The following is a 21332-nucleotide window of genomic DNA, read 5'->3' on the forward strand; positions in this document are numbered from 1 at the left end:
TTCTGGCAATGCAGCAATAACCAACAAGTAATCTAACCTAACAAGTCCACAACTACTACCTTATACACACAAGTGTAAAGGGATAAAGAATATGTACATGAAGATAAATGAATGAGTGATGGTACAGAACGGCATAGGCAAGATGCAGTAATGTTATCGAGTACAGTATATACATATGAGATGAGTAATGTAAGGTATGTAAACAAAAGTGGCATAGTTTAAAGTGGCTAGTGATAAATGTATTACATAAAGATGCAGTAGATGATAGAGTACAGTATATACATATGAGATGTGTAATGTAGGGTATGTAAACATTATATTAAGTGGCATTGTTTAAAGTGGCTAGTGATATTTTTTTTTTTACATCAATTGCCATTATTAAAGTGGCTGGAGTTGAGTCAGTATGTTGGCAGCAGCCACTCGATGTTAGTGGTGGCTGTTTAACAGTCAGTGGCCTTGAGATAGAAGCTGTTTTTCCAGTCTCTCGGTCCCTGCTGTGATGCACCTGTACTGACCTAGCCTTCTGGATGATAGCGGGGTGAACAGGCAGTGGCTCGGGTGGTTGTTGTCCTTGATGATCTTTATGGCCTTCCTGTGACATCGGGTGGTGTAGATGTCCTGGACGGCAGGTAGTTTGCCCCCGGTGATGCGTTGTGCAGACCTCACAACGCTGTCTGTGCGGGTGGACCAGTTCAGTTCGTCCGTGATGTGTATGCCGAGGAATTTAAAACTTACTACCCTCTCCACTACTGTCCCGTCGATGTAGATAGGGGCGTGCTCCCTCTGCTGTTTCCTGAAGTCCACAATCATCTCCTTAGTTTTGTTGACGTTGAGTGTGAGGTTATTTTTCTGACACCACACTCCGAGGGCCCTCACCTCCTCCCTGTAGGCCATCTCGTCGTTGTTGGTAATCAAGCTTACCACTGAGGTGTCGTCCGCAAACTTGATGATTGAGTTGGAGGCGTGCATGGCCACGCAGTCGTGGGTGAACAGAGAGTAAAGGAGAGGGCTCAGAACGCACCCTTGTGGGGCCCCAGTGTTGAGGATCAGCGGGGTGGAGATGTTTTTACCTACCCTCACCACCTGGGGGGGGCGGCCCGTCAGGAAGTCCAGTACCCAGTTGCACAGGACGGGGTCGAGACCCAGGGTCTCAAGCTTGATGATGAGTTTGGAGGGTACTATGGTGTTAAATGCCGAGCTGTAGTCGATGAACAGCACTCACATAGGTATCCCTCTTGTCCAGATGGGTTAGGGCAGTGTGCAGTGTGGTTGTGATTACGTTGTCTGTGGACCTATTGTGGCGGTAAGCAAATTGGAGTGGGTCTAGGGTGTCAGGTAGGGTGGACGTGATATGGTCCTTGACTAGTCTCTCAAAGCACTTCATGATGACGGAAGTGAGTGCTACGGGCGGTAGTCGTTTAGCTCAGTTACCTTAGCTTTCTTGGGAACAGGAACAATGGTGGCCCTCTTGAAGCATGTGGGAACAGCAGACTGGGTTAAGGATTGATTGAATATGTCCGTAAACACACCAACCAGCTGGTTTGCGCATGCTCTGAGGACGCGGCTGGGGATGCCGTCTGGGCCTGCACCCTTGCGAGGGTTAACACATTTAAATGTTTTACTCACGGCGGCTGCAGTGAAGGAGAGTTCGCAGGTTTTGGTTGTGGGCCGTGTCAGTGGCACTGTATTGTCCTCAAAGCGAGCAAAAAAGTTATTTATTCTGTCTGAGAGCAAGACATCCTGGTCCATGACGGGTTTTCTTTTTGTAATCCGTGATTGACTGTAGACCCTGCCACATACCTCTTCTTTCTGAGCCGTTGAATTGCGACTCGACTTTGTCTCTATACTGACGCTTAGCTTCTTAGTTTCCTGTCACCGTGCCTGGTTAAAAGCAGTGGTTCTGGTGAGAGTTGTATTTCTGGTGAGAGCTGCATTAGGCTACATTCTGTGATGTAAATTATTGAAGCCTGGGTCTAACTACTCACACAGACAGTCAGTAGCAAAATGTATGGCAACTCAGAAATGTTCTTTATCTTATTTAAGGAACTACTTTAATGAGCTACCTAATTATACAGTGGCAAGAAAAAGTATGTGAACCCTTTGGAATTACCTAGATTTCTGTATGAATTGGTCATCAAATTTGATCTGATCTTCATCTAAGTCATAACAATAGACAAACATTGTGTGCTTAAAATAATAACACACAAATTATTGTATTTTTCATGTCTATATTGAATACATTATTTCAACATTCACAGTGTATGTTGGAAAAATTTTGTGAATCCCGAGGCTAATCAGCTAGCCTGGAGTCAGCTAGCCTGGAGTCCAATCAATGAGACGAGATTGGAGATGTTGGTTAGAGCTGCCTTTCCCTACAAAAAACACTCACCAAATTTGAGCTTGCTATTCACAAGAAGCATTGCCTGATGTGAACCGTGCCTCAACCAAAATAGATTTTAAATAAAGCTGGAAAGGGTTACAAAAGTATCTCTTAAAGCCTTGATTTTCATCAGTCCACGGTAAAACAAATTGTCTATAAATGGAAAGTTCAGCACTGTTGTTACTCTCCCTAGGAGTGGCCGTCCTGCAAAGATGACTAAGACTAACACAGCGCAGAGTGCTCAATGAGGTTAAGAAGAATCCTAGTGTCAGCTAAAGACTTCTCTGGAACATGCTAACATCTCTGTTGATGAGTCTATGATACGTAAGACGCCAAACAAGAATGGTGTCCATGGGAGGACACCAAGGAAAGAAACCACTGCTGTAAAAAAAAAAAAAAAAAAAACATTGTTACATGTCTGAAGTTTGCAAAAGTGCATCTGGAGGTTCCACAGCACTACTGACAAAATATTCTGTGGACAGATGAAACTACAGTTGAGTTGTTTGGAATGAACACTCAACACTATTTGTGGAGAAAAAAAGGCACAGCACGCCATCATCAAAAACTCATCCCAACTGTAAAGTACGGTGGAGGGAGCATCATGGTTTGGGGCTGCTTTGCTGCCTCAGGGCCTGGACAGCTTGCTATCGTCGACAGAAAAATGAATTCCCAAGTTTATCAAGACATTTTACAGGTGAATGTTAGGCTATCTGTCCGCCAATTGAAGCGCATCAGAAGTTGGGTGATGCAACAGGACAATGATCCAAAACACAGAAGTAAATCAACAACAGAATGGCTTCAACAGAAAAAAATACACCTTCTGGAGTGGCTCAGTCAGTCCTGACCTCAACCCGATAGAGATGATATGGCATGACCTCCAGAGCAGTTCACACCAGAGATCCCAAGAAAATTGCCGAACTGAAGCAGTTTTGTAAAGAGGAATGTTCCAAAACACTTCCTGACCGTTGTGCAGGTCTGATCCGCAACTACAGAAAACATTTGGTTGAGTTTATTGCTGCCAAAGGAGGGTCAACCAGTTATTAAATCCAAGGGTTCACATACTTTTTCCACCCTGCACTGTGAATGTTTACATGGTATGTTCAATTTTGACAAACGTATAATTGTTTGTGTGTTATTAGTTTAAGAAGACTGTGTATGTCTATTGTTGTGACCTAGATCAGATACAAATTTATGCAGAAATTTATGCAGAAATCCAGGTATTTCCAAATTTCCACTTACTTTTTCTTGCCACTGTACATCTGCCCAAATCTGGCTTATGATGCACATGTGTCTGGCAGCATCCTCAAATTAATCAGAGAAAATTTTAAAAAATTAAGCGTTTGAGCTTACCTTCATTAGGAAATATGACCCACTTTGCAGAATAATGAACCTAATCAAATAATATATTTTATTGGTCACATGAGCCAAATACAACAGGTGTAGACTTTACAGTGAAACGCTTACTTACGAGTCCATTCCCAACAGTGCAGCGTTAAAGAAGTAAGACAAATATTTACTACACTATTGGAGTGAATGATCAATACACTTCTCCCAAACATGTAGGCTTGGAGCAATGTGTCATGACATCAAATCAGTACTCCAGGGTTCTCTCCAAAAGTGACAGACTTAGCAAACTCTGATTTAGCCACAAAATGGAAGCAAGGGTAATAGAAAAAGATGACTACCTGGCCTGGGCATAGTAATGAATGAGGCGACATGGCATGTTCATTACACAGTAGAGTGGTATAGCGTGGTATGAGTTTGCGTTCTAGTCTATGGTTTCCTTTAGTACACATTCGTTTGATCACACCAGTCATGTGGGAAATTCCACGGTAACAGAATTGCGCAGAGACTGATTTTTCACTTGAAAATGTATGGCAAAAAATAAAATTGATGTCAAAATTTAACAGACCATACTCTACGCACAAGGAAGAATTTACATTCAACATTTAACAAAACCATTTAATGGAAGAACTGTGCAGATGCAAAGTTTGGTAAAAGAATCTCTGTAGAATTTTTTAGCCAGTGGTTCTGAATGTTGCACTCACGAGCCAAAAGGGGTCCCCGAAAACTGCATACTACGTCACGTGCAGATATGTGCATCACGTCATTGCGCTCACTCTCCCTCTGCTGTGTCCACTGAGCCCACCCTGCAACCTCATTGGATAACGCTGGGCAGGCCTCTTGCTAGCTGTCACCCAAATGTGAGGGGCTGAATCTCATTGGCTGGAACTCAAATTGCTAGGGGGCCACCCCACGTGGGTGGAAATACAGAGAAAATATCACAGCACAGTGTCAAGAAAACAATCGCTTTCAAACTAGGAATTTCATGGCAAATTGAGGTAAGATCGTAATTCTGCTGATAGATCATACATACATACATACATAATCTACACATTGACACATCCAGTCAAAACTAAAATAGAACAGCTCTACAGCTTCTTAGACTTGTTTTCAATGAGAATTAAGATCTATAATTCACATTTCTATGTTAACTTGCCAGGTCACCCAGTCACATATTGCAGCTATAAGATTCAAAGATGTCTGCAGAAAGAATGGGGTGTCTGCTATGACATAACACCTTGAGTTTGAAAACATGAATTTGGGTTATTGAACTACAGTAAGTGAAGTGGATATACACAGGGCAACAGAATTGCAGTAACGGAATTCCATCATGTGTCCCTGATCTGTAATACACAGAAATGTATGTTGATATAGAAAAATAGAAAAAGGTATAAAAGGTATGCATACCCTCCTTTGCATATTTGGGTATTGTTCTGGCTATTATTTTAAGGAGCTTCTTGGTTGGTCCGGAGTTTGGTCTGTACCAAATCTGAACCAAATCATAGACATCTACAGTTGAAGTCGGAAGTTTAGCCAAATACATTTAAACTCACAAATTCACAATTCCTGACATTTAATCCTAGTAAAAATGACCTGTCTTAGGTTAGTTAGGATCACCACTTTATTTTAAGACTGTGAAATGACTGTAGAGAATTATTTATTTCAGCTTTAATTTCTTTCATCACATTTCCAGTGGGTCAGAAGTTTAAATACACTCACTTAGTATTTGGTAGCATTGCCATTGAATTGTCTAACTTGGGTCAAACATGTATGCATTTTTTTAAACCTTTATTTTACTAGGCAAGTCAGTTAAGAACAAATTCTTATTTTCTATGACGGTCTCAGAACAGTGGGTTAACTGCCTTTTTCAGGGTCAGAACGACAGATTTGTACCTTGTCAGCTCGGTGATTCGATCTTGCAACCTTTCAGTTACTAGTCCAACGCACTAACCACGAGGCTACGCTGCTGCCCCTGAGCTGTGCTAAACATTTCGGGTTGCCTTCCACAAGTTTCCCATAATAAAGTTGGGTGAATTTTGGCCCATTCCTCCTGACAGAGCTTGTGTAACTGAGTAAGGTTTCGGCCTCCTTGCTTGCACACACTTTTTCAGTTCTGCCCACAACTTTTCTAAAGGGTTGAGGTCAGGGCTTTGTGATGGCCACTCCAATACCTTGACTTTGTTGTCTTTAAGCCATTTTGCCACAACTTTGGAAGTATGCTTGGGGTCATTGTCCATTTGGAAGATCCATTTGCGACCAAGCTTTAACTTCCTGACTGATGTCTTGAGATGTTACTTCAATATATTCACCTAATTTTCCTACCTTATGATGCCATCTATTTTGTGAAGTGCACCCATCCCTCCTGCAGCAAAGCACCCCCACAACATGATGCTGCCACCCCTGTGCTTCATGGCTGGGATGGTGTTCTTAGGCTTGTAAGCCTCACAATTCTTTCCTCAACATAACGATGGTCATTATGGCCAAACAGCTCTATTTTTGTTTCATCAGACCAGAGGATATTTCTCAAAAAAAAGTATAATCTTTGTCCCCATGTGCAGATGAAAACCATAGTCTGTTTTTTTTATGGCTGTTTTGGAGCAGTGGCTTCTTCCTTGCTCAGCGGACATTCAGGTTATGTCGATATAGGACTCGTTTTACTGTGGATATAGATACTTTTGTACCCGTTTCCTCCAGCATCTTCACAAGGTCCTTAGTTGTTGTTCTGGGATTGAGTTACACTTTTCGCACCAAAGTACGTTCATCTCTAGGAGACAGAACGCGTCTCCTTCCTGAGCGGTATGATGGCTGTGTGGTTCCACGGTGTTTATACTTGCATTCTATTGTTTGTACAGATGGACGTGGTACCTTCAGGGGTTTGGATATTGCTCCCAAGTATGAACCAGAATTGTGGAGGTCTACAAAACATTTTTCTGAGGTCTTGGCAGATTTCTTTTGATTTTCCCATGATGTCAAGCAAAGAGGCACTGAGTTTGAAGGTAGGCCTTGAAATACATCCACAGGTACACCTCCAATTGACTCAAATGATGTCAATTAGACTAACAGAAGCTTGTAAAGCCATGACACCATTTTCTGGCATTTTCCAAGATGTTTAAAGGCACAGTCAACTTAGTGTATGTAAACTTCTGATCTGACCCACTGGAATTGTGATAGAGTGAATTAGAAGTGAAATAATCTGCATGTAAACAATTTTTGGAAAAATGACTTGTATCATACACAAAGTAGATGTCCTAACCAACTTGCCAAAACTATAGTTTGTTAATTAACAAGAAATTTGTGGAGTGGTTGAAAAATTACTTTTAATGACTCCAACCTAATTGTATGTAAATTTCCGACTTCAACTGTATGTTTAAAATGTTTGGACATCAAAGTACAGCACAGTAGAGCTCAGTATTGTTTTTCTTAAACCTTAATTTGAACAAATTCTTATTTTACAATGACGGCCTACCCCTCCCCTAACCCGGACAATGCTGGGCCAATTGTGCATCCTATAGGACTCCTGATCACCGTCGGTTGTGATACAACCCGGGACCGAACCAGGGTCTGTAGTGACGTCTCTAGCACTGAGATGCAGTGCTTTAGACCGCTGCGCCACTCAGGAGCCTAATGGGAGTACAGCACAGAACAGAATAGTAGAGTATAGGCTAGTTCAGTACAGTACAGCTCAATACAGTACATTGGAGTACAACTTGTGTGCTACTGTACTATACTCAACTTTTGACTTTACTCTGTGCTCTTTTGCACTGTATTCCCCACACTTCTGAAACATTAACGGCTATGATTGGTTACGGTTTGGATCAAAGTAAGGCCGCTCCGGACTGTACCAAAAGCGACATATTGAAATCAAGGCCAGGTTCAGATTGACAAAATTTCTACTACTTTTCAACGTCCATGGACGTCCAGTGCTGGTCGGTGATCAGTTGTTAAGGTTGCTGGTTACAGTAAATGGAAAGAAAGGGGGCTCATGGGTAGGTGTCAGCCAGGAGAGGTGACATTAACTGGAGAGGGGGGGGTTGTCCAGACTGTTTTCACACTTGCTTTGACGATCAGACGACCATTGTCTTGCGTCAGATCAGATAGGGCATCGATTCCGCCTGCACTGATCAGTCTCGTACCTCACAAAGGGCAATGGGATAGCAAGAAAATAGTTCTAGTTCAGCTACAATGTGCTGTCTAACGTTAGAAAATATTACCTAGGTGAGATGATCGCCAAATAAACGTCAAAAACAGGCTGAATTAATCAAAGCTATAACAAAACATTTGTAAATAATGTTCATGTAATTTGGTTAGGGAAGTCGTACCATTTGACATCTAAGGAGTTTCAATATCTAGATTTCCATCAAATTGCCGACAGAGTTTCATGCAAACATTCTAAAAATCTGTATGAAGTGGTGTGTTTCCACAAAACTGACTTGTTGCGAATGAAAATTATTGCATGAAGACAGTGCACACAAAATGTACTTTGTCACTTAAAACTTCTTAGGACTAGTCCCCTTTTTTCTCAATTTCCACCTGACTGACGTGCCCAAAGTAAACTGCCTGTTGCTCAAGCCTGGAAGCCAGGATATGCATATAATTGGTACCATTGGAAAGATAACACTTTGAAGTTTGTAGAAATTAAAATAATCTAGGAGACTATAACACAAATAAAAAGAATCCTGGAGTGTTACCCACTAAACACCAGTCTCAATGTCAACAGTGAAGAGGCAACTGGGATGCTGACCTTCTAGGCAGAGTTGCAAAGAAAAAGCCATATCTCAGACTGGCCAATAAAAATAAAAGATTAAGATGGGCAAAAGAACACAGACACTGGATAGAGGAACTGACACTGAGACTGGTGTTTTGCGGATACCTTTTATTGAAGATGCCAGTTGAGGACTTGTGAGGTGTCTGTTTCTCAAACTAGACACTCCGTTAGAGCGCCCTGTCGCTCGGTCAGAACATCATCACTTGTGGTACGGTTTTGGAAACATCAGAGATGTTACAAAAATTACAAAAATTGATACACACCTTTATAGGGTTAGTGTTCCCACAAGGCCATATCTTCATGTTACAGCGTGTTCAAGGGAAACAGATAGAAGACTGAGCCTTCTGCCTGCGCTTATTAGTTATCTGCATCTCCTATTAACACCTGTGTCTGAATTGAAGACGGTCACCACAAACATGTTGTCATTGAAAAATACTGTTGGCTGCAAGTGTTAAAAAAAATCTAATTCAAATCATTAGGCTCCTTTAGTCCATTATTGGGCTCGACTACTCCAACTGATTCATTCCAGTTTTGATTTGATAGAAATATATCAAATCTATAAAAATGCATTTTAAGTCAGTATAAATCGATAACTAATTCACTGTTTGTCACAGAAACATCAAACTAAGTATGATTTATTCTGTAAATGTCTAGCATACTTTTTTTTATTCTTTGAAGCACAACCTTTAGAACTATGGGCTCCAGAAAGCATCTTTAACTGTGTCAACAATGCATAACAATGTGGTCCTCTTTTTTTCCAGTCTTCAATGCAAAGCATGACTGCTCAATGTGTGTTTTGCATCATCCAGAGAAAACTGATGACCATCTGACCAACTGGGTTTGTCTTTGTGTAATATAACAGTAGGCTATGAAAACTCATATAGTTTCATCCTTCAAGACATTTAGAAGTATGAAACTTTGTCTTGAAACTTTTAATCAGGGTTATCCTTGCTCTAATGTTCTATTATCATTACTTTAATATTCTACTATGAGATATACTAGATACATACTATGACAGCAATCCACAGTAATAGGTACACACGTATCTGGCACAAGTGACAATTAAACTGATTTGGATTTCAAAGACTGCCATTATTGTAATGTTTGATATTACAACATTGATGTGTGATACCTTTTTTACTATATGATTTATATTGCCTGAATACTCAACAATGATTAACACCTCAGTTGTGTGTGCGTCTGTCAAGTTTGAGGTCAAATGCATGTAATTTAAAGTCAATTTAGCAAATGAACAAACATCCAATTCAATTTGAAAATGTTCCTAATTGCAAAAGCGTGTAACAGAATGGGTATTCCAGAACTGTAGTTTACATGTAAATAAACATAACCCTGTTTTATGTTTTTAATACTGCAGATAGAATGTGTGCCAGAGATGGTACCATTCAGCTTGTCTGGGGATGACAAAGAAGGACTTCAACAAAGCCTAAATAGAAAATGATTGGAAGGGGCCTCTTTGCTGTTAAATTACAGACACATAACTGACTGTTGTGCATTGTAACTACTTTAAAATGTGGAACTGTTGCACTAAAAATGCAAACATTGATTTGGCATACAATTTAAGATTCATATAGAACAATGCACTTGAAATAAATATTTCTTTAAAGTTACTGCAAATAAATGCATACTTTCACTGAATTAGTTGTTGATTTCTTCATCTTTAAATGCAATATTTGAGATTGTATGTATTTTCATTCAAACAAAACTGGAACTTCTACTCAAAGCAAAAGTTGTAAAAGTATGCTAGACATTTATAGAATAAATCATACCTAGCTTGATAATTGAAAACAAACGTTTGAAAAGTATGCTACACATTTAGAAAATAAACCATATCGATTGTTGTTTCTGTGACAAACAATATAATAGTTCTTGTTTTTTACCATTTAAAATGGCTTTTGGCGAATGTGTATTGAGGTCCGAATATAAAACCAACTTTACCTCGGTGTGACACCATGTCAATTTAGTAGCTAGCTTGGTTAGCCATAGCAACCTCACTAGCTACAGCAGTCGCAAACCTGCATTTCACGTCTGTGGCTGACAGTTTGCTATAACGTTACCGTTTCAGTAAAACAAATATACATAAATACCGACCACACAAGTAACAACACAAAAAGAGGTATTCATGGACTTGTCCGGTAGCAAGTCAACTAACGTTAGTTAGCACACAACCTAGCTGCAGCTAGTTTACTAGCAAACCGCAAAACAAACGCCCTAAACGCAGCTGACAGGCTTCCTTAAAGACTGTGAAACTTGTCAGGTGAAACAGATGTGTAACTGACATGAGATTAAAATAACACACTAGCTAATTAATCGAGTAGCTAGCCAGTTATGTGTGGCTAGCAACTATGCTAGCCACTAGCATTAGCTGACAGCTCACCTGTCAAATTCACTGCTCTCGTGGCACCTAGCTAGCTTACGTCTCCCAGGTTCTTCTGAAGTCTTCTGCTTACTGAACAGTAGCTAATGATGTAGATGTCAATGATAAACAACCGTTTGCTAATTTGAGAAAACTCTTGATTTGACTCGTCCTATTCCATCACATTTTCACTTCGCCACAGACTTGCGCGCACATGACGTCTGAGAGTTAGGCAGAACGTGCATAAAATTGAAGATTGAAATACACAGCACGGACTCGACACTTACACGTTATCAAAGCCAAGTCGATTCTAGAAATTGTATTTATATCTGAAACGTTCACTCGAATGTTTTGCCCTAAACTTCATTGGGCAGTTTCTTAGCATGTCATGTATCTTCTTCAAACCATTTTTTTTAAATATAATTTGAACATTACTGTGGCTAGGAATAACATTCCTTATATTTTAACCTTAGTCATTGTAGCTTGAGCAGATATTTCACCTTTGCTGGCCCTAGTAGTAGCTAGAAGAGGTCAAGCCACTTAGAAGACAAGGCTGCAAAAACCCTGGGAGCTGTTTTCCCAGACACAGATGAAGCCTCGTGCTGAACTAAAAAGCAATTTCAATGGAAGTTCTTTATCGAGCATGCTTTTAGTCCAAGCCGAAGCTAAATCCGTGTCTGGGAATCTGGCCCTCAGGTGTGGGTTTGAAAAAAAATCAAGGTCTTTTATCCTATTATGGTTATGATATAAACATCTATGACATCACTGTCTGCTCATATATGCATGATAAATACTTCAGGTATAGCTGAAACTTATTCTGAATAATAGATGGGAAAATCATTATATGCTGCAATGAGATCAAGCCTGTTTGCTAGTCTGTTTCTGCTCTCTTAAAAATGACAGCAATGGAGTTGGCAAGAGCACAAACAGATCTGAGACCAGGCTAAATTAGATCCAGTAGGAGGGAACAATCAAAGTAATCCATATAGCTTTATTTCTACATTGCACAAAGTAAAAGAAAAATAAAGTTTTAAAACAGGAAAGATGACAATTTTTTTAATTGTTGCTAATTTATTTCAGAATTATAAAATGTATACTTAAATACTATACAGAACTAGGTATTGTATGTTATAAACACATCAGGGATTCAAGCTCGATAAACCAAAGGCAGAAATACTATTCATCTATTAAAAGGTGCTACACATAGGATTGAAAAAAATAATTTCCATTGTAATTTCAGAAAATGTCAATAATATATTTGACAATAATAGTGGAATGATAGTGTTCCCTCCCATCTTGTGTTATTTGCCTATTGATTTCTCCTGCCAGACAGTCATCTGCTGTCAAAATATTCTGAGGTTTCGGTCCACTAGCACCAAAGTTACTTTTAGTTATGGTCCACCAGCTTCAAACAGCGATAACGACAATATTTCTTGTTATCGAAAATATCATTCACAGTGATTTAGATCGTACAATGATTCCCTACACCATTCAGTGCTCGTTTTCTGACATAAATTGAAATTGAGTGAACAGTGTAGAATTTTAGCAACTAGGAAACCACTAGATAACACAGCCACAAAGACAGAACAGCTTTCACATTTTGACAACAGATGCTGCTCCAGTGGGAGGAATGAATAGGTGAATATCACAGCCAATCTCACAGTGAAACACAAAAATGTCACTATTCCTGCAAATATATTATGGACAATTCCTGAAATGATAATGCAATCTCTCAAAGCAATTGTAATGAGCATTATGGAAAATGTCAATTGTGTTGCTATGTTAAATCAAGCATTAAACGATTCTACATTACTCAACTAAATAAAATAATGATTAACTTAGTGTTTTTCTCCATATTGTATTAAAACACTTTCACAGTGATAAATATAACTTAAGGTGTGAAATGTCAGTCAGTCTTCTTGTCAAAGGCTGCAGTCGCTGAACCATTTGCACCTGCCCCATTAGCAACCAGGCCATTGACTTCGGTCTGAAAAGAGAGATGGCTTCATTAGATGACAAATGACAACAGATATAAAGCAACAGTCCAGCAGCTTTGTAAACAACAGTTAACTCTGACTTGACTCTGGTCCTATTCCATCATATTTCCATGTCGCCAGAAGTGCGTGAACGTGACATCTGACAGTGTAAACATTGTATTTATATCTGAAACATTCTCTTTAATGTTCCGCCCTGAACTTGTTAGCATGTTATGCATCTTCGTCTAATCATATTTTTTTGTATATATAATTTGAACATTGCTGTGGCTAGGAATAATATTCCTATACTGTCAACTGTGTTTATTTTCAGCAAACTTAACAAGTGTAAAAATGTGTATGAACATAACAAGATTCAACAACTGAGAAATAAACTGAAATGTGCCTAACAGAAATGGTAAAACGTGTCCCTGAACAAAGGGGGGTCAAAATTAAAAGTAACAGTCAGTATCTGGACCAGCTGCATTAAAGTATTGCAGTGCATCTCCTCCTCGTGGACTGCACCAGATTTGCCAGTTCTTGCTGAAAAATGTTACCCCACTCTTCCACCAAGGCACCTGCAAGTTTCCAGACATTTCCGGGGAAAATGGCCCTAGCCCTCGCCCTCCAATCCAACAGGTCCCAGACGTGCTCAATGGGATTGAGGTGCTGACCCGTTGCACCCTCTACAACCACTGTAATTCTTATTATTTGACCCTGCTGGTCATCTATGAAGATTTGAACATCTTGGCCATTTTCTGTTATGATCTCCACCCGGCACAGCCAGAAGAGGACTGGCCACCCCTGATAGCCTGGTTCATCCTAGGTTCCGGCCTTTCTAGGGAGTTTTTCCTAGGCACCGTGCTTCTACACCTGCCTTGCTTGCTGTTTGGGGTTTTAGGCTGGGTTTTTGTACAGCACTTTGAGATATCAGCTGATATAAGAAGGGATTAATAAATAAGATTGATTGACTGAAATCCGGGCTCTTCGCTGGCCATGGCAGAACACTGACATCCCTGTCTTGCAGAAAAATCACGCACAGAACAAGCAGTACGGCTGTTGGCATTGTCATGCTGGAGGGTCATGTTTTTTATTTTTTACCTTTATTTAACTAGGCAAGTCAGTTAATAAAAAAAATCTTATTTTCAAGGGCAGCCAAGGAACAGTGGGTTAACTGCCTGTTCAGGGGCAGAACGACAGATTTTGTACCTTGTCAGCTCGGGGGTTTGAACTTGCAACCTTCCGGTTACTAGTCCAGCGCTTTAACCGCCAGGCTACCCTGCCAGGCTACCCTGCTACCACAGCATCATCAGACTGAGCTTGTTGTCATTACTGGCAATCTCAATGCTGTGCGTTAGAGGGAAGACATCTTTCTCTCTCATGTGGTACCCTTCCTGTAGGATCATCCTGACATGATCATTCATGTCAGGATGCGGCAGGGAAGCCTGCGGCAGGGAAGCCTGCGGCAGGGTAGCCTGCCGCAGGCACATGAGAGAGAAAGATGTCTTCCCTCTAACGCACAGCATTGAGATTGCCAGTAATGACAACAAGCTCAGTCTGATGATGCTGTGACACACTAGACCATGACAGACCCTCCACCTCGGTCCCGCTCCAGAGTACAGGCCTCAGTGTAATGCTCATTCCTTCAACGATAAACACAAATCCAACAAGAGACAAAAAAAAAACACGACTCGTCAGTGAAGATCACTTTTTGCCAGTCGTCTGGTCCAGCGACGGTGGGTTTGTGCGGTGATGTCTGGTGAGGACCTGCCTTACAACAGACCTACAAGCCCTCAGTCCAGCCTCTCTCAGCCTATTGTGGACAGTCTGAGCACTGAGGGAGGTATTGTGCTGTCCTGGTATAACTCGGACAGTTGTTGTTGCCATCCTGTACTTGTCCCGCAAGTGTGATGTTCGGATGTACCGATCCTGTGCAGGTTTTGTTACACGTGGTCTGCCACTGCAAAGACGGTCAGCTGTCCGTCCTGTCTCCCTGTAGCGCTGTCTTAGGTGTCTCACAGTACAGACATTACAATTTATTGCCCTGGCCACATCTGCAGTCCTCATGCCTCCTTGCAGCATGCATAAGGCACGTTCACACAGATGAGCAGGGACCCTGGGCATCTGTCTTTTGGTGTTTTTCAGAATCAGTAGAAAAGCTTCTTTAGTGTCCTAAGTTTTCATAACTGTGACCTTAATTGCCTACAGTCTGTAAGCTGTTAGTATCTGTGAAGTGACTTGTATTTTTACAAGTTTCTTTTTGTTGTTGCGTTTATTAGTCTCGGAAATCCCAGACCTAAGCTGGAACATTGTTAACATTGTGGGAGGCAACCTGTCTGCCTAGGGAGACTGCATGTATACTGAACAACAACACAACATGCAACAATTTCAAAGATTTTACTGAGTTACAGTTCATATAAGTAAATAAGTTAATTTAAATTAATTCATTATGCCCTAATCTATGGATTTCACGACTGGGAATACAGATATGCATAGGTTGGTCACAGATAAAAGTACGGGTAGGGATCAGAAAACCAGTCAGTATCTGGTGTGACCACCATTTGCCTCATGCAGCGCCATACATCTCCTCCGCATAAAGTTGATCAGGCTGTTGATTGTGGCCTGTGGAATGTTGCCCCCCTCACCTTCAATGGCTGAGCGAAGTTGCTGGATATTGGCGGGAACTGGAACAAGCTGTCATACAAGTCGATCCAGAGCATCCCAAACATGCTCAATGGGTGACATGTCTGGTGCTTATGCAGGTCATGGAAGAATTGGGACATTTTCATCTTCCAGGAATTAGGTACAGATCTTTGCGACATGGGGTCATGCATTATCATGCTGAAACATGAGGTGTTGGCAATGGATGAATGGCCTCAAGAGATCGTCACCATCTCTGTGCATTCAAAATGCAATTGTGTTTGTTGTCTGTAGCTTATGCCTGCCCATACCATAACCGCACCATTGGGCACTCCGCTCGCCCACACGGCACCATAAACTTTGGTCTGCGGTTGAGGCCGGTTGGACGTACTGCCAAATTCTCTAAAACGACATTTGAGGCTTATGGTGTAGAAATGAACACTCAACTATCTGGCAACAGTTCTGGTGGACATTCCTGCAGTCCGCTTGCCAAATGCACGCTCCCTCAACACCCAAGACATCTGTGGCATTGTGTTATGTTACAAAAATACACATTTTACAGTGGCCTTTTATTGTTCCCAGCACAAGGTTCACCTGTGTTATGGACATGCTGTTTAATCAGCTTATTGATATGCCACACCTGTGATGTGGATGGATTATCTTGGCAAAGGAGAAATTGTCACTAACAGGGATGTAAACAAATTTGTAAACTAAATTTGAGAGAAATAAGCTTTTTGTGCATATGGAACATTTCTGGGATCTTTTATTTCAGATCATGAAACATGGCACCAACACTCTACATGTTGCTTTTATATTTTTGTTCAGTATACAATGTGTGCGATGCCTTCTTCTGCATTCATAGCCAGTCTGAGCCTTGGTCACCGGAGGTTGCTACAGGTGCAGTCTACTAGTGGTGGAACACTGTCTGAGTCCATAATCCACTAACAGGTTTTGGGTAATGTATTACCTTGCATGCTCCATTGCTCATCACTGGGCATCCATTGCTCTTTTCACTGGCTTTCATATCACCCGTTCCTGTGACACTCTCCTGGACAGCTTTTTTTGTTGGCCAAAATCGGCTTATAATTGGACCCATGAAGGGGTAGATGATGGGTTCAAGGAACCTCTTATACACCCACAAGAGAATGGGAATGACGATGCAGGGAATGCAGACCATAGCTGTATCTCAACGATCAATGGACAACCTGCAACCGAGGGGACAGGGAAAACAAGGTTAATAATTTCTCAAATGTGTCATTAGGAAAATGGCTGCTCTTATCTACAGTAATACAGCGGTGCCTAAAATGTCTCCCCACTGTCCTGCACTGGAAGCAATACTGCACTTATATATGGTGAGAGCATATGAGAACATGTGATATGTTGCAAGTAAACAAGACTCGAAAAATAGCTAAATGTTCCATTATGCACCGACGGTATAGATGGTGGGCCGTAGCAAGCTATCAGCTTTAGTTTGAGAATATCGATCTGTCGAGCAAAGAGTTTAAAATGTGTTTTTTTTATACATATATGCTATATTTATTTCTTCCGAACACATTTCCGTCTGTTGGCAATGTCAGTTCTTGTACAATTTGATCACGTCTGCCAATTACATCTTCTGTATCTAAGGTAGTAGACAGCTCGAGAGAGATCTCCATTAAAAAAAATGCTATCAGGTCAAATATTTAGTATTTATTTGTAATCTAAAAACTGAGCAGCACATGTTGCACTTGGATGTACATGGAGGATGAATGTCAATGACATGCATGTCAACTTCTCCTGGCTCAAAGTTGATGAGAGATTGACTGCATCCCTATTGATGTTGTAATGTAAAATGTAAAGCTATGTATATTATTTGTGGTGTCGTTTCCTGTTTTGGCCCCTAGAAGAGAAGCCGCTACCTCAGCAGCAGCTAATTGGGGATCCTAATAAATACTAAACTATACTGAACAAGAGCTGAAATAAAAGATCCCAGAAATTTTCCACACACACACAAAAAGCTTCTTTCTCTCAAATGTTGTGCACAAATAGTTTCACATCCCAGTTAGCAATTGGTATGCTGATTGCAAGAATGTTCACCAGAGCTGTTGCCAGAGAATTGCATGTTAATTTCTCAACCATAAGCTGCATCCAAAGTAATTTTAGAGAATTTGGTAGTACATCAAACGGAACCACGCCAGCCCACAACCTCCACATCCAGCTTCTTCCCCTGCGGGACCGCCACCTGCACAGCTGATGAAAGTGAGGAGTATTTCTGTCTGTAATAAAGCCCTTTTGTGGGGAAAAACTTATTCTGATTGGCTGGGTCCGGCCCCCCAGTGGGTGGGCCTGGCTTCCAAGTGGGTGGGGTGGGCCCATCCTTGCCCAGTCATGTGAAATCCAGATTAGTCTAATTTACTTCAATTGACTGATTTCCTTATATGACATGTAACGCAGTAAAACCGTTGGAATTGTGACATGTTGAGTTTATATTTTTTGTTCAATATATTTAGTTACTGTATATAAATATGATACCATCAATGCAAGCTGTAAAATGACTCCCAACTTAAAATGCAGCAACCTTAGTAGTTTAGCAATCAGAAGCAGACAGCTTCATCACTAGCTGGCATGCCATTCTGGGACAAGGAGCATTTATCAGTTTATTCCAAGTAATAATTTAAGACTACAACAACTCTATAGGACAAGTAGTGTAAAGCTAATAGTCATTAAGGCAGGAAACACGGATTTAATTCATACAGACAAATAAGAAATGCCACATTATCCCTGTCAATTGTTGGAGTAGGATGATTGCAGAGCAACATACCTCAGTCTGTCAGGATGTTCATTTTCTAGCTGAAACTACATTTATTCTCTTCTCTCACTTTTGTCTCACATTATCTATTCAGTGCTCCGGTGTCCTGCTCCCAGACATCAGCCAAATGCTATTCACCAAGCATGGGCTGTTTCACCCACCTGTGAGGAGAACTATCCTACTGCAGTTTGAACTAGCTCTGCCGTCACTATTTAGACAGACATTCTTTGTGGATGTCTTACACCATCTAGTGCATTTTACAGTTGAAGAACACCCACTACTGGTGCTTGTTTGGGCATCTTTATTCATTATTGTTCCATTATATTACTCATAAGTGTCATTGGACAAAGGAGTCTTCTGTACTGAGGAGCTTTGTTAAGAGGCCCGACTCTCGGTCTGAACATTAACACACATCGCTTGCAGTACGGTTTTGGAAGGACCTTGTCTTTCATACCAGTGGGAAAAAATACGAAAAAAATGTTATGTTCATACACACCTTTATAAGGTTAGAGTACCCACACGGCCATATGGCAATGTTACAGCGCTTGTTTACGGAAAACAAATGAAAGATGACCCCCTGTGCTAATACACCATCAGCGTGCTCCGAACACCTGTGTGTGTAAACCTAACTCAGGAAGTGTATTCTTGTTGGATGGAGGCACACATAGCTGTATATGGATCTGTGCAAAACTGCAACAGTTGGTGTATTTCTTTATTTGAAGGATTGTTTCTCGCTGATGAAAGACAAGGACCATGTTTCGAAAGTCGCATTGCAAATGTCGGGATTGTAGTTCACATGAGCCAGTTGTGGGTGAAGCTAACCGCTGAAAACTGTAGGGAGAATGCAGAATGCTCCTAGAAGGCTAGCTTCAGCCCACCACCATAGTAGAGAGGTCAAACGTTCAGGCTGCAGCAAAGACACCATGGAGGCTCTAGTCTAGAGTACCCTGATTAAATTGTTTAAGAGCCTTTTTAAACTCTCTACCATCAGGGAAGTGGTAACTGCCGGCCCAGACTCCTTTTTGCAGGCCATCGGATCAATCTCCCCACCAAAGGAAAAGCAAAAAATAAAATAAATAAAAAATGTTTTCAAGAGTTGGGGTCTCAATTTACTGTTGCGAGTTAGAATAGTAGAGTACACAAGGTGCAATTTCGAAATGTGGTTATGCTTCAGCAATTTGTCTCTTGTTGTCAGTCAATTAGCCCATGTCAGATAACATTTTTTTGATTTCTAACATACATTTTGTGGTGAGTTTTTTCAACTTGTTATCATGGTTGAATTACCGGCCAGGGAGCCCGCCATTTATTTTGTTAGTCAGTCTCACTCAGATATCATTAAAAACTGCAAACATTCTCTCCAGCCAATGGCAAAATCTGTAGAATTGCAGAAAACTGCAACATTTTCTCTACTCCCCGTGGATTTTTTTTTTAGAAAATTAACTTTAAAACAATTCTCTCAGTTCTCAATAGGGGGGCCACTAAAATGTTTTACTGGTCATGTGGGGTGAGTGGGGGTATGGATGTGGGTAAACAGAACTTGAGCAACTGCCACGCCTCATGATGAGTTTAGATTTTTTTTTTGTGGCCCCCACCCCATCAAAGTTAACCATCCCTGCTCTAAATGTATTTTAGAGCATTTTTAAACTCTCTAAGTGGTTAAATGAGTGAGAAATATGTCATTGTTGCAATAGTGTGTGAGTGGGCAACATACTGTTATCTTAAAATGAACATGTTTAATTATTTTGCCATACAAAATTGTATATTGCGCTAATTTCCCTAATATGGACAGTTTGTGTTACTACCTTACAAAACGTGCATTTTCACCCCATACAATTGGGTGGAATAACACATAATTTTTACCTGAGATTGGTGATGTATAGCCATCACGACGCCATAAGACTACACCCCAAACGTTTACACCCTGTTCTATTGTCTTCAGCGTGACATCGATGGAAATGACTAACACAAACAAATGTGTTGCGATACACTTACCCAGATTGCAACCCACTTGAATCAAAATGTAGCTAGTGGTATTCTACAAATTGTCCTCTAACCAGTGATATACACCTTATTCCCAATTTTTTTTTTCGGTGCTCGTTTAAGCAGGACCCGGAACCTTAATTTCCCTCTCTCGCGCAATTTATTTCAACGTGATGTCGCGTTATTGACAAATAAGTGTTGCTCTTTCCGATTTGGCGACTCCAAAATCGAAACGCAGCACTAAAAATGTAGCTCTCCGTCTTCTGTAGGTTGTTCTCGATCCAGTGATGTAAAAATCTCGTTTCCATTTTTTTTGTGGTAGTTTCAACAGCGTTTACAGCCTGAATTCTCACCTAATCTCCCCTTGCCACTTGTAAAAACAACAGGGTTTTTCGTGCGTGTGTATGGTTTATATGTTGCTCGTTTAAAAAAAAAGTTTATTGAATTTACTGTTGATGCATATGTATGTGTTGATACTACATTTTCGGTTTAGGTTTGAAATATTACGAACTGTTTCTGCATGCTTATTGTTTTGGACGGGTTAAAACTGCTTTGATATTGGGCTATTTATCTAAATGTGTTGTCGACAGGAAGCAGCGAAACCATAATTTGTAACTTAAATTTTAGCAATATAAATTGCATTTTCAACATACATTTCCAATTGTATTGTACTTAAAATCAGGTAAAAAAAATAACTGAATGAGTCCAGAAACATGCTGCCATTGATTTATTTTGATGACCTAGGCCTTTTTTTTCACCTTTATTTAACCAGGTAGGCAAGTTGAGAACAAGTTCTCATTTACAACTGCGACCTGGCCAAGATAAAGCATAGCAGTGTGAACAGATAGCAACACAGAGTTACACATGGAGTAAACAATAAACAAGTCAATAACACAAAATAAAAAAATAGTCTATATACATTGTGTGCAAAAGGCATGAGGAGGTAGGTGAATAATTACAATTTAGCAGATTAACACTAGAGTGATAAATAATCAGATGGTCATGTGCAGGTAGAGATACTGGTGTGCAAAAGAGCAGAAAAGTAAATAAATAAAAACAGTATGGGGATGAGGTAGGTAAATTGGGTG

The 21332-nt window shown here is 40.6% G+C and overlaps 2 protein-coding genes across 2 annotated transcripts in view; both read right to left on the reverse strand.

Annotated features, from left to right (window-relative positions):
* Positions 1 to 11082, reverse strand: part of LOC135517587 (dymeclin-like) — a 99182-nt gene extending 88100 nt beyond the window's left edge. The window contains exon 1 of the mRNA XM_064942026.1: positions 10885 to 11082. The gene's annotated coding sequence lies outside the window, so the exon portion shown is untranslated. The remainder of the gene's footprint in view (positions 1 to 10884) is intronic.
* Positions 11083 to 11859: 777 nt separating this feature from the next.
* LOC135518584 (UPF0729 protein C18orf32 homolog) lies at positions 11860 to 20937 on the reverse strand. The gene is made up of 3 exons (XM_064943745.1): positions 20257 to 20937; positions 16444 to 16681; positions 11860 to 12850 (listed from the first exon to the last, which is right to left on the reverse strand). The coding sequence occupies exons 2-3, from the start codon at positions 16651 to 16653 to the stop codon at positions 12770 to 12772; spliced, it is 291 nt and encodes a 96-aa protein (XP_064799817.1). The 5' UTR covers positions 16654 to 16681; positions 20257 to 20937; the 3' UTR covers positions 11860 to 12769.
* Between the last annotated feature and the right edge of the window lie 395 nt (positions 20938 to 21332).

The sequence above is a fragment of the Oncorhynchus masou genome, chromosome 28 (genome assembly GCF_036934945.1).
Source record: "Oncorhynchus masou masou isolate Uvic2021 chromosome 28, UVic_Omas_1.1, whole genome shotgun sequence".
NCBI lineage: Eukaryota > Metazoa > Chordata > Actinopteri > Salmoniformes > Salmonidae > Oncorhynchus > Oncorhynchus masou.